The 12,107-nt window shown below is 45.5% G+C and overlaps 1 protein-coding gene across 4 annotated transcripts in view; it reads left to right on the forward strand.

Annotated features, from left to right (window-relative positions):
- Nucleotides 1-12,107, forward strand: part of LRRC72 (leucine rich repeat containing 72) — a 145,822-nt gene that overhangs the window by 37,579 nt on the left and 96,136 nt on the right. For 3 of the 4 annotated variants that reach the window (XM_029589013.1, XM_029589014.1, XM_029589016.1), the window contains one exon: nt 8,698-8,767. The exons of the other annotated variant lie outside the window; for it this stretch is intronic. In XM_029589013.1, the coding sequence (XP_029444873.1) occupies nt 8,698-8,767 (70 nt within the window). The remainder of the gene's footprint in view (nt 1-8,697; nt 8,768-12,107) is intronic. 4 annotated transcript variants of the gene reach the window in all.

The raw sequence follows: 12,107 nt of genomic DNA on the forward strand, positions 1-12,107 counted from the left end.
TCGGCTTCTACTTCATTGCCTACTCTTTTGGCAGAAAGACAGCAGACCCCTAATATGTGGACTTAGCAAACAGTACTGGTAGGAGGGAACAGCAGTTACAGAGAAGGTAATTTTCAAAAGCCATTTACCCAGATAAATAGACTGTCTGAAAATGGCTCACTGGTAAAAGTAAGCAGGAGGATCAACAATGTGCACACTTTTACCCATGGGAAAAGTTAATGAGATCAGGTTGGGGGAGGCAACAACACACAGTTTTGCATTTACAGAAAAAGCAGTTGCAAATCTCTCCGGGTACTTTTACCCTAGGTACTTTTCCAAAGGAAAGTATGTCAGTACTTTCCTTTTGAGAACTGGTGCAATGTCTGTGTGGAAAAGTATCTGCGGACTTTGCAACTATGCAGGCACTTTTGACCGTTCATCACCGATGCCATCCATGACATCGGTGGCATCTTCCTCGGTGCTGGAGAATGACCGGGCCGAACACAGAGGGAAACATCATCACTGCCACAGTAACTATCCGTTACTTCACCATTCTGGACATCTGTGGCAGTTTACTTGGTGCTGGAGAATGACCGGGCCGAGCACCAAGGGAAACATTGTTGCCGGCACCGACGTGATTCCGCATTCGGTGCTGGCACTGATACCGCACCGGCATCAATGTCCATTGAGCCAGTTGCAAAGCGGGCCCGGGTACAAGAGTCTCCATGTTCCTCTGCACCCGAGGCGTTCCCCACCGACACTGGTGACTGGTACTGAGCCACCACAGATTCATGTGGAAGTGCCAGTAACGCCTAGCCTGTCTCCCCCTGTAGCTGCACTACCTATACCAGCTTCCAGGGAGGAGCTGGATGTCCTCATCCGTCAGGCTGTCATTGATGCCTTCCGGAATCTACTAACACCGGATCCATCGATGTTTGCACCGTTGTGGCACCACCTCATTACACCTACCAATGACAGCCTAAGTCATCGACTCTGACTCGTCCTTCTGAGCCTCCATGGACCCCTATACCTATCCCGGGATCCTTGAGGGGCGATGGGTACTCTAATCCCGCTTCGGCATTGATCCCATCGAGACCTAAGTTAAGGACGTGCCTGAAACCATCCCTTTCGACCTGGTCACTAAAAAGGACCAGATGTTTTGGGAGGTTCTAGGTCATAATATCTTCCAAGAACCATATTGGTGTTACATATTGCAATTTACCAGCTATGTTTGACACAACACTAAGGGATCCTCTCTGCCATCCACATGAAATTTGAGCAACATGTGATTGCTTCGAAACGTCCTCCCGTTGCCAGCAACAGGACTCCGTACTAGATGGTAACCTGGCTTACGGCCTCTGATTTACGGCCCGAAGTCCAAGATAATCTAGCTGATCTGCCATGCATCGCAGATAATCTCTTTGTGCACAAGCTCCAACAGACAGTGGCTCAATTGCAACACCGCCGCTAGACCTTGTAATAGCTCTCTTCATTTCTTGCAAATCCTCCCTCCTCGGCTAGAAAACCAGCGAAGAGGGATGCTAGAAGGACCTTTTACAGCTCACGCTCCTGCGTGAGAGCAACGGGTATCCAGATCAAACCAGCTCCGCCAGTCAGGCAGGCTCCTGGATTTTTCTTCCTTGCCAGAGAACAGAACGGTCCACCCCACTGAGGACCAGGGCTCGGGATACCGTTCCTCAGACACAACAAGGCAGAGGTTTTTAATCCTGCTAATTCCTACTTTCAAAGAAAATAGGCGACCTCCACCCATCCTGGACCTCAGAAATCTCAGTTTCTTCAGAAAGAAAAGTTCAGAATGGTGTCTCTCGGCACCATGCTTCCCTTACTACAACACGGGGGTTGCCTCTATTCTCTGGACTTTCTGTATGCTTCATAGTGAGTCAATAACATTTTCAATACCAAGTTCTGCCATTCGAACTGGCTTCGACAACTTGTGTTTTTCACCAAATACCTAGCAGTGACTGCCGTTCATCTCAAATAACAACAGCATTCACACGTTTCCTTTCCTGGACAACTGCCTAATAAGGAGTCAATCCAAACAAGGAGCTCTAAATTCTCTAAGATTCACTATAAATCTAGAGCAGATCTGGGCACTATTGTCGCAATGGCCTTCCTGCCCAACAACCGCACAGACATCCTATCAAATTGTCCTCATCTCTGCATGAATGCAACATAGCCTCAGCCCATCAAACTTTCATTGCTGGGCCACATTCCATGATCCATGTCTCTCCTATGGTCAGACTAGCCATGAGAAGAACTCAGTGGATTTTAAAATTTCAGTGGCTCTAAGCCATTCCACCGCTTTCGTTCCTGCTCCATATCACCGATCCAGTACCAAATCTTCAGATGATCTAGGCCACGGTAGTATCCAACTTGGGTTGGAGAACTCATATCAGTACTCTCCAAACCCAAAATGTGTCGACTCCGCTCCATAAAAAGTCTCAGATCAACTTCCTGGAGCGCGACAAAGGGTCCTGCCCCTTTGTGCGCCCCTTTGTGCGCACCAGAACATAGAAGTAGAAGCCACCCTCTCCGATACCTACTGGAATTCCACCCACTCCTAACCCAAGCTCTCCTACAAAAGCTCTTTTCCAGCATTCATCCAGCCTCTTCCAGCATTCATCAAGCCTCTTCCAGCATTCAACCACCATTCTGTACAACAATTGACCCCAACCACTCCAACAGTCGCTCTCCAAAGGGCGACACAAGAACAGAGCTAAATTTATACAATAGAACAGCCGCTGAGACTCAAAAATCATAATACAAACGTTTCCCATCCCCATCATTACTCACCCCTACTTTAATAGGGGCAAACTTCCAACTCCTACTTACCAGCGCCCAAAAAGATCTCTAATCCCTATCATGACTTCCCCGCTCACTCAGTTCCTGGGTCTCTCTCTAATCTCTCTCACTCTTCTCAATGCACAATCCCTCACCAAAAAAACCCACATTCTCAACGACTACCTGTTGGATTTCCAACCTGATATCTGTGCCATCACAGAAACGTGGTTGAAAAAAACAGATATAGCTCTAACAAACCAACTGCCACTACATCTATATGACATCTTCTCATTACCCCGACTCAAAAAACAGGGGGGGGGAGGCGGATTATTGTTAGCAGCAAAGAAAGAACTCAGATTATCTCCTCAAACCTTAAATTCGGCTAAGCTAGAAATTGGACTCTTCAAATCTAACCAATTACAAATCTGCCTAATCTATGCACCCCCAGGGCTTATAGAGTCTGATCCTTCTCCTCTCATTGAAATCATAGCCAAACACATTAACACAGATTTTCCTGCTATTATATTAGGAGATTTTAACATCCATGTGGACTCTCCCACTCCAACACCTAACTGCCAAGCCCTCCTATCTTCCTTCATGGCTATGGGTTTCAAACAAATCATAAATAAACCCACTCACAAAGCGGGCCACACTCTGGACCTCATTTTCACAAATGAATCCATCTTGCCCACTGCCCCCCCTTCCTGTACCCCCGTCCCCTGGTCGGACCATTCGCTGATCTCCACTGAATTATCACTAAAGAAAAAATTGACTCCCCACATCTCCAAAACAACAATCCACTTCAGAAAACCTTGCACCAGAGACAATCTCGACTCCAGCCTCTCCACGGACCTTCCTAACTTGAACCTCTCCAATGCTGACACGGCTATGACCTCATGGATCAACATCACGAACTCCATAGCAAATAAAATATGTCCCATGACATCTAAGGAAATCAACCCGGCCCGACTCAACAAAAAACCCTGGTTCTCAGCAGAACTCAAGAAGCTCAAACAAGACCTAAGATAAAAGGAACTACATTGGCACAAGGATCCCACTCCCACCTCACAGGCCACCTACAAAGCCTCCATGAACCACTACAGAACCACATTTTTACGCACCAAGAAAGACTACTTTGCCAAAAAAATCCATAGCTTTCTCTATGACCCAAAGGCTCTATTTTCTTATGTCTCAGTTCTCACTAAACCGGTCCCACCAACCATCCCAGAAGAAGAAGCCCAAAATAAATCCACGGAATTGGCCATATTCTTTGAGAAGAAAATCAACAACTTACTAGCACCACTGATCAAATTAGCCAACCAACCTCCTCCTATATACAACCTACCCCTAACCACCCAGAAACCCTCACTTGATTCTTTCGAACTCACATCTTCACTTGAAATCGAATCCATACTCAAGAACATGAAGCCTTTGTCCCATCCATCCGACCACATACCCACTAAACTCTTACTCACCGTCCCCAACACCATAGCCAAGCCCCTAGCAGATATTATAAATTGCTCCCTTTCCCAAGGATCTGTTCCCGACTCCTTGAAACTTGCATCACTCAAACCTCTACTCAAGAAACCCAACTTGGACCCAGCCAACTCCGCTAACTTCCGTCCCATCGCCAATCTACCATTTATCGCCAAACTAATGGAAAAATTAGTTAAAAATCAACTCTCCGATTACCTCGACATCCACAACATTCTATACCCTTCCCAGTTCGGATTCCGGAAACGCCTAAACACTGAATCCCTTCTAATCTCACTTACAGACAACATCCTAATGGGCCTAGATAAAGGCCAATCCTATCTTCTGGCTTTACTCGACATCTCAGCAGCGTTTGACACTGTGAACCATTCAATCCTCATCAACCGACTGTCGGACATCGGCATCTCTGGCACTGCCCTCTGCTGGTTTAAATCCTTTTTCAACAGGATTTACAAGGTCAGAATAAATAAAGAATCTCACCCCGTCTCTTCCACTCATGGAGTACTGCAGGGCTCGTCCCTTTCCCCTACACTATTTAATATTTATCTGCTACCCCTTTGCCAGCTCCTATCATCTCTTAACCTGACCCACTTCATCTACGCTGATGACGTACAGATCCTGATCCCCATCTCAAATCCCATTGCTGAAACCCTTAATTTCTGGAACAGCTGTCTTCACTCCATCAACCTTCTCCTCTCCAGCCTCAACCTTGTCCTCAACACTTCCAAAACTGAGCTCCTCTTCATCTCTCCCAATGACTGCAACCCCCTTGTCAGCAACCCCGTCATCCCATCAGTGAACCACGTGAGAGACCTAGGAGCTATTTTAGACACCCGAATGAATTTCAAAAAATTAATAAACAACACCACTTAAGAATGCTTCTATAAGCTACATGTTCTAAAACAGCTCAGACCCCTCTTACACCAACATGATTACCGCTCAGTCGTCCAGGCCATACTGTTTTCAAAAATTGACTACTGTAATGCTTTACTCCTCGGCCTTCCTGCCTCCACAACTAAACCATTACAGATGATCCAGAACTTCGCAGCTCAGATCTTAACCAACTCAAGGCAAAGAGACCATATCACCCCTATCCTCAAAAACTTACACTGGCTTCCTATCAACTACAGAATCCTGTTTAAGACCTTGACCATTATCCACAAAACCATCTACCTTCAATCTTCACTCCAACTCAAAATTCCACTCAACCTGCACTCCTCTGCAAGACCGATCAGATCGGCATATAAAGGATCTCTTCAAGAACCCCCCACGAAATCTTCACTACACTCATCCATTAAAAAACGAGCACTGTCTACCACCGGACCCGCCCAGTGGAATTCATTACCACCAGAGCTCCGTCAGGAACAATGCCCTTTCACCTTCAGAAACTTGCCTTCCCCTAGCCAATTCATAATCCCCTGTCAGACTTACTCTGTTCCATTATAATCTTCAGTAACGCTAGCTGCCCTCTTGCTCCTACCTATTATCAGACAAGCCACCCTGATATTCACGGCCCTTCCCCCCCACACTCCCCCGTCTCTCCCCACCCCGACCCCCACCTGTCCCTTCCAACCCTCTACACCTCCACCGTTTTTACGTCAATCCCCTTTTAGACTCAGTCTCCCCTGAAGAACTGAGTGTCTGTTTGATCTCCGACATGGTAACTCGCCAAGTTAAGTTTATAAGCTACTTTTGGTCTACACTATACTACTTATGATCTCAGACATGGTAACTCGCCCAGTTAAGTTGATAAACTACTTATGGTCTACACTACAGTAACACTATGAAGAACTGACTGTTTGTTTATTTGTTTGATTTCCTACATGGTTCCCCGCCAAGTTAAGTTTATAAATTACTTATTGGTTACTCTATAGTTACTCTATGTTAGCTAATTCTTCCTGCTCTCTTGTCCTGAATTTGCATTACCCTGTTTTTTGTAACTTCCTCCTATACTTTTTGGTTACCCCACGTTTTGCTGTAAACTGGTACGATAAGATATTTATCTTGAGCATCAGTATATTAAAAGATTCTAAATAAATAAATAAAATCCAACAGGCATACCGAACATATTAACAGACCATCTCAATCGATGTCTCCAACCCCACAAGTGGTCTCTGAATCCATGTGTAGCGAGCAAAATCTTCTAGCGCTGAGGTCAATCATCCTTTGACCTCTTGCGTCCGAATTGAACCAGAGTGGACAAATTCTGCTCCATACACAGGCAAACAAATGCGGTAGCCATGGGCGCCTTTGCTCACCCCTGCAACAAAGGCCTCCTATGGCGTCTCTTCCGATACCGCTCATAGCCAAAACTCTTGTGAATCTACAGCAGTACAGGTTTTCAATGATTCTCATACCCCAGTACTGGCCTCGACAAGTATGCTTTCCAATACTTCCCAACCTGTCACTCCAGGAACCAATTCGCCTGCCCACAGGCCAATTTCATAACACAGACTCACTGATATTCTCAGGTACTTGTAGCTTCACAACAACCTTCCACACGTAAATCTTACCATTCGAAATGGGCAAGATTTACCAAATGAATTGCACAAAAAGATATTGGCCCTTTTTTTCCTGCCCCACTCCAGCTCTATTGGGCTATCTATGATACCTTTCGGATTCTGGTCCCCAGACATCCTCCGCACAGGTACACCTCAGTTCCATCTCAGCGTACCACCAGGGAGTAGGGGATGCCCTGTTAATGGCTCAATCCCTTATGAGTCGGCTTATCATGAGTTTTCTACAACTTAAGCCTCCTCTATGATCACCGGTTATGGAATAGGGCCTAAATGTAGTGCTTACAAGGCTCAGGCATTCCCCGTTCGAGCCTTTGCATTCCTATAACATTAAAGTTCTAACATGGGAAATTATTTTCCTCATAGCCATCTTCTCTGCTAAAAGGGTCAGTGAGTTACAAGCCCTTGCTGCACACTCACCCGACACTAGGATCCTCCGTGACAGACTGATCCTTAAGAAGAAGATTTCTTCTTAAGGTGGACACAGCCTCTCACCTTACTCAGTCTATAGTCTGCCCACTCTTTCCCAAGGCCTCACTCTCACCAGGGCGAGAAGGTGTTGCACACCTTCGACTGTAAGCGTGCACTTGCATTCTACCTAGACCACACTGCACTCCATATGAAATCCACCCAACTCTTTGCTTCTTTGACAAACACAAGCTACGAGTTCCAGTGGGCAAACAAACTCTCTCCAACTAGCTAGCAGACTATATCCAATTCTGCTATGAGAAAGCAGGCCTTCCTCTCCAGAGGTGAGTGCAGGCACATTTTGTAAGGGCCATGGCAACATCGTACCATACTATCGTTCAGTACCAATTGCCAACATCTGCTAGGCTGCGACATGGAGCTCTCAACACATTTGCAGCCCTCTACCGTTTAGATAAGGAAGTCCATCAAGACTCTGTCTTTGTCTATTCTGTCTTGCAGAGCTTTGTTCCAGTATAATCCCCAACTCCTTCCACAACCACCTACTGTGATTTCAGGCTGCCTCATCATTGACAATAGTACCCCAATTATTGTGCCTTACTGCATGAGTTGTCTGCTATTGGCCTGTTGTAATATGAGTCAGTCTGTAGCTTGCTAATCACCCATATGTGAGGACTACCATCCTGCTTGTCCTGGGAGAAAACATAGTTGCTTACCTGTAATAGGTGTTCTCCCAGGACAACAGGATGTAGTCCTCATGAAACCCACCCGCCACCCTTCGGAGTTGGGTCCGCTTACGTTTTGTTATTTTATTTTTCGCTCGCACTTTTTTGCTACAGACGAGGCTGAAGGGAGACCCCTGTGGACACAGGGATCATGGCATGCTGGGCATGCTCAGTGTGCCAGTCAAAGTTTCTAGAAACTTTGACAGAAAAGTTTTATGTGATAGGGCTCCGTCCAGTGACGTCACCCATATGTGAGGACTACATCCTGCTGTCCTGGGAGAACACCTGTTACAGGAAGCAACTCTGCTTTTCTACTTAGCAATAGTCTTGGACATGGGAAAATATCACAGTGGTAGGAGGGAAGAAATAGGCAAACAGGAAGAAGAATGGAAGCTAGTGGGAGTAAAAAAAAAAAAAAAAAAGCAAAAGGTGGAAGTAGGGGAAATAGACACAATGGAGTTAGAAGGTGAAAAAATGATGGAAAGGTTAGAAAGGTGGTAGAAAACAGCATACAATACAGATAAATAAATATGCATATATTAAATATATGATAATAGAAACACATGGGGTCAGCATTAATTATCAAGATTTCAATTTTAGTTACTGACTAGTTGACTGTCTTGTAGAAGTATTCATAGTTCAATTATATTAAAAATCTGCGTGGAGATGAGGAAAAAGATCATGGAAGGCAGCAATAAATATCAAACGGGGATTCAGTATATGAAATAAAACATGTTGCTACTTTTTCTTCACAGAGGGCTAACAGAAGTTATTGATCTATCAAGATTTAAAATGCTAAAGTATTTGTGGCTTAACCATAATAAGGTGAGTAATTATGGCTCGTATGCATTAAGGAGTTGTTGGGATTTGGATCTGTCAGCACAGTTACATAATTTTGTTTGTTCACATAAACTTTCAGGCCTAAGTTTCCCAAGGTGTGTAATAGATTGATATCTGGTTTAGGAAGAGATGTAACCTTCTGCATAATGTATAGGGGCCAATATGGAAATGCTTCTTAGCCAGATAAGTAGCAACTGCTGAAAAATTGGCTATGTTCAGTGGCCACTACTTAGCCAGATAAGTATTTATCCATCTAAGTAGATAGCCAGATATCCTGGGGGCAGGCAATGCCTATATTCAATTAAATCTGCTGAATAGCAGGTCTAAAGTTATCCAGATATAACTTAAAGGTATACAATTAGATTGTAAGCCCTTTGGGGGATAGGAAAATACCTATACTACCTAATGTAATCCGCTTTGATGTACATTTTGAAGTGCCGAAAAGCGGAATATAAAAATCTAAATAAAATTTAAAAAAAAATGTATTAAGGAGTTTCTCCCATTTTTGTGTTAATGGGGAAAATGGCCCATGTTTTCATTAAAATAAACTTGTCTGGCATGAAACATAATGAAGCTTACCTGGGAAGATTATTACTTTGTATTCTGGATTTAGGATTGTTCAGTAGTCTATAGCTTAGCTCAAGATGAAATCTAAGAGACTCAATAAAAATTAAATGGGAAAAGACTGAGACTATTCTACCTGTCTTTATGATAGTAGAGCTAAGCTAATTCATATTCCCAATTTACAAAAGTAAGGATCTGATAAGGTTCAGTTAACTAACCATTAATTATTTCTATAGTGCTACCAGATGTACACAGTTCTTGTACAGAGACTCATAAGAGATAGTCTTTGCTCTTTGGAATTTATAGTCTAGTCAAAACAGAAAGACAAGACACACAAACAACACAAATAAGAGGCTTTCATTTAAAATAATAGTGATATAATAACATTGTAATGTAGTACATAGTGGCAGGAAAAGACAGACTTGTCCAACCAGTTTGCTCAGTTAAATTTCTGTCCATATTACCAAGGATTTATCCCAGTTGTTAGCCACAGAGTTTGTCCACTTGTACAGTATCACTCCTTTTTCAAGACAATTTCTGTCTCCTTCTTTTGTACTCTACTGTACAGATGAGCATACAAAATCCCTCACTTAGGTCACACACAGCGCTTCTCCCTTTCCATGTGTGATTAGTTACAAGCTTTATAATAATCTAAATAGCTACTAGTGTAGCCAATGTCCAAACATCCAACCTTCTAGATTCCCTGCGTAGCCTGCCAGACGGACCTGGTTTTGTGAATGCCTGCATTTCTGCTAGAACTTCTAGTTATTATTGTACTTGCCGCCTGCCAACAGAACAAGCTGATAGTTAATAATATAATCGTAGCCTGACTTGTAAGTTTTCGTATTACTCACTTTGCTGTTCATTCTGGCAACCCCAACACTAAGGGGCGGATTTTCAGAGCCCTGCTCGCCTAAATCCGCCCAAATCCGGGCGGATTTAGGCGAGCAGGGCCCTGCGCGCCGGTGAGCCTATTTTACATAGGCTCACCGGCGCGCGCAGAGCCCCGGGACTCGCGTAAGTCCCGGGGTTTTCGGAGGGGGGGCGTGTCGGGGGCGGGACCGAGCGCAGCGGTGTTTTCGGGGTGTGTCGGCAGCGTTTTGGGGGCGGGTATGGGGCGTGGCTACGGCCCGGGGCGGTCCGGGGCGTGGCCGCGCCCTCCGTACCCGCCCCCAGGTCGCGGCCCGGCGCGCAAGAGGCCCGCTGGCGCGCGGGGATTTACTTCTCCCTCCGGGAGGCGTAAATCCCCCAACAAAGGTAAGGGGGGGGTTTAGACAGGGCCGGGCGGGTGGGTTAGGTAGAGGAAGGGAGGGGAAGGTGAGGGGAGGGCGTTAGAGGATTCCCTCCAAGGCCGCTCCGATTTCGGAGCGGCCTCGGAGGGAATGGGGGTAGGCTGTGCGGCTCGGCGCGCGCCGGCTATACAAAATCAATAGCCTTGCGCGCGCCGATCCAGGTTTTTTAGCAGATACGCGCGGCTCCGCGCGTATCTACTAAAATCCAGCTTACTTTTGCTTGCGCCTGATGCGCCAGCAAAAGTAGGCCAATTCGCGCTATTTGAAAATCTACCCCCCACTGTGTAATTGTTCGAATAGGCCATGCAACACTTAAATATGCGCCACTAGATATGGCTTCTGCAGTCTTTTCATTTTTTTTGCAACTAAGGATCCTCTATGCTTGTCCCATACAGTCTTAAAATCCGTTGTGTTAACTTGCACTATCCACTCTGCGCATGCATTCCACATATCCATCACCCTATTGTGAAAATATATTTCCTAACACTGCTTCTGAGTCTACCTCCTTGGAGTCTCCTGTTGTTCTAGAATTTCCCTTCCATTGAAAAAGGTTTACTCTGTGTGTATTGTTAAAGTGGCAAAATTATTTGAGAGGTCAGCCAGCACTGTTTGTAAAGAGCATTGGCTGCAGGATAGGAGGTTAGCCAACCTTCTTCTACCCCAGCCTTTGCTTGACCAGCATCAGAGGTGGTAGGACTGGTGGGAAAACCTTTTCAGGGGCAGTAAGGGATATATCCAGCCACTGAAGGTCCTAATACTTTGGCTTAGGAGCATGGGGAGGGCATGTTGGGCCTTTGGAGGCCCTGGTACTTTGGCTTTGAGAGTGGGAAAGATTGGGGCCTGAAGTCCCTCATTTTGTGTGTGGGGGAAGGTGAGAGGGGGCATCACATTTTGCGGCCCCATCATTCTGTATGGCATGGGAAGACCCTCATGCTAACTATCCCTTTCACGTCGAGCTGGTTTTCATGGGGAATTTTGTAGTAGCTAGTGTGGACATTCACATTTTTTATGTTAATGTCCATGTTTGTACTGAGGCAAGCTATTGAAGCACAGTATTAGCTTGCCATGCCATCAGTAAAATGTATTACTTAGTATATTAAGTGGTTTTTTAACTTGCATGTAAACATTTTACCAACTGGCACATTAAAACTTTTTAAACACATAGGGGTAGATTTTCAAAGGGTTAAGCGCGTAACCCCGAAAACCTGCCCCTGCATGCGCCGAGCCTATTTTGCATGGGCTCGGCGGTGCGTGCAAGCCCTGGGACGCGCAAATGTCCCGGGGCTTTGAAAAAGGGGCGGGAAGGGGGCGGGGTCGAGGGCATGGTGCCGGGCCGGGGGCACCACGCCCACAACCCCCACACTCAGCGCATAGTTAAGCTCTGGAATGCATTGCCAGAGGATGTGGTTACGGAAGTTAGTGTAACTGGGTTTAAAAAAGGTTTGGATAAGTTCCTAGAGGAAAAATCC

The sequence above is a fragment of the Rhinatrema bivittatum genome, chromosome 2 (genome assembly GCF_901001135.1).
Source record: "Rhinatrema bivittatum chromosome 2, aRhiBiv1.1, whole genome shotgun sequence".
Lineage (NCBI taxonomy): Eukaryota > Metazoa > Chordata > Amphibia > Gymnophiona > Rhinatrematidae > Rhinatrema > Rhinatrema bivittatum.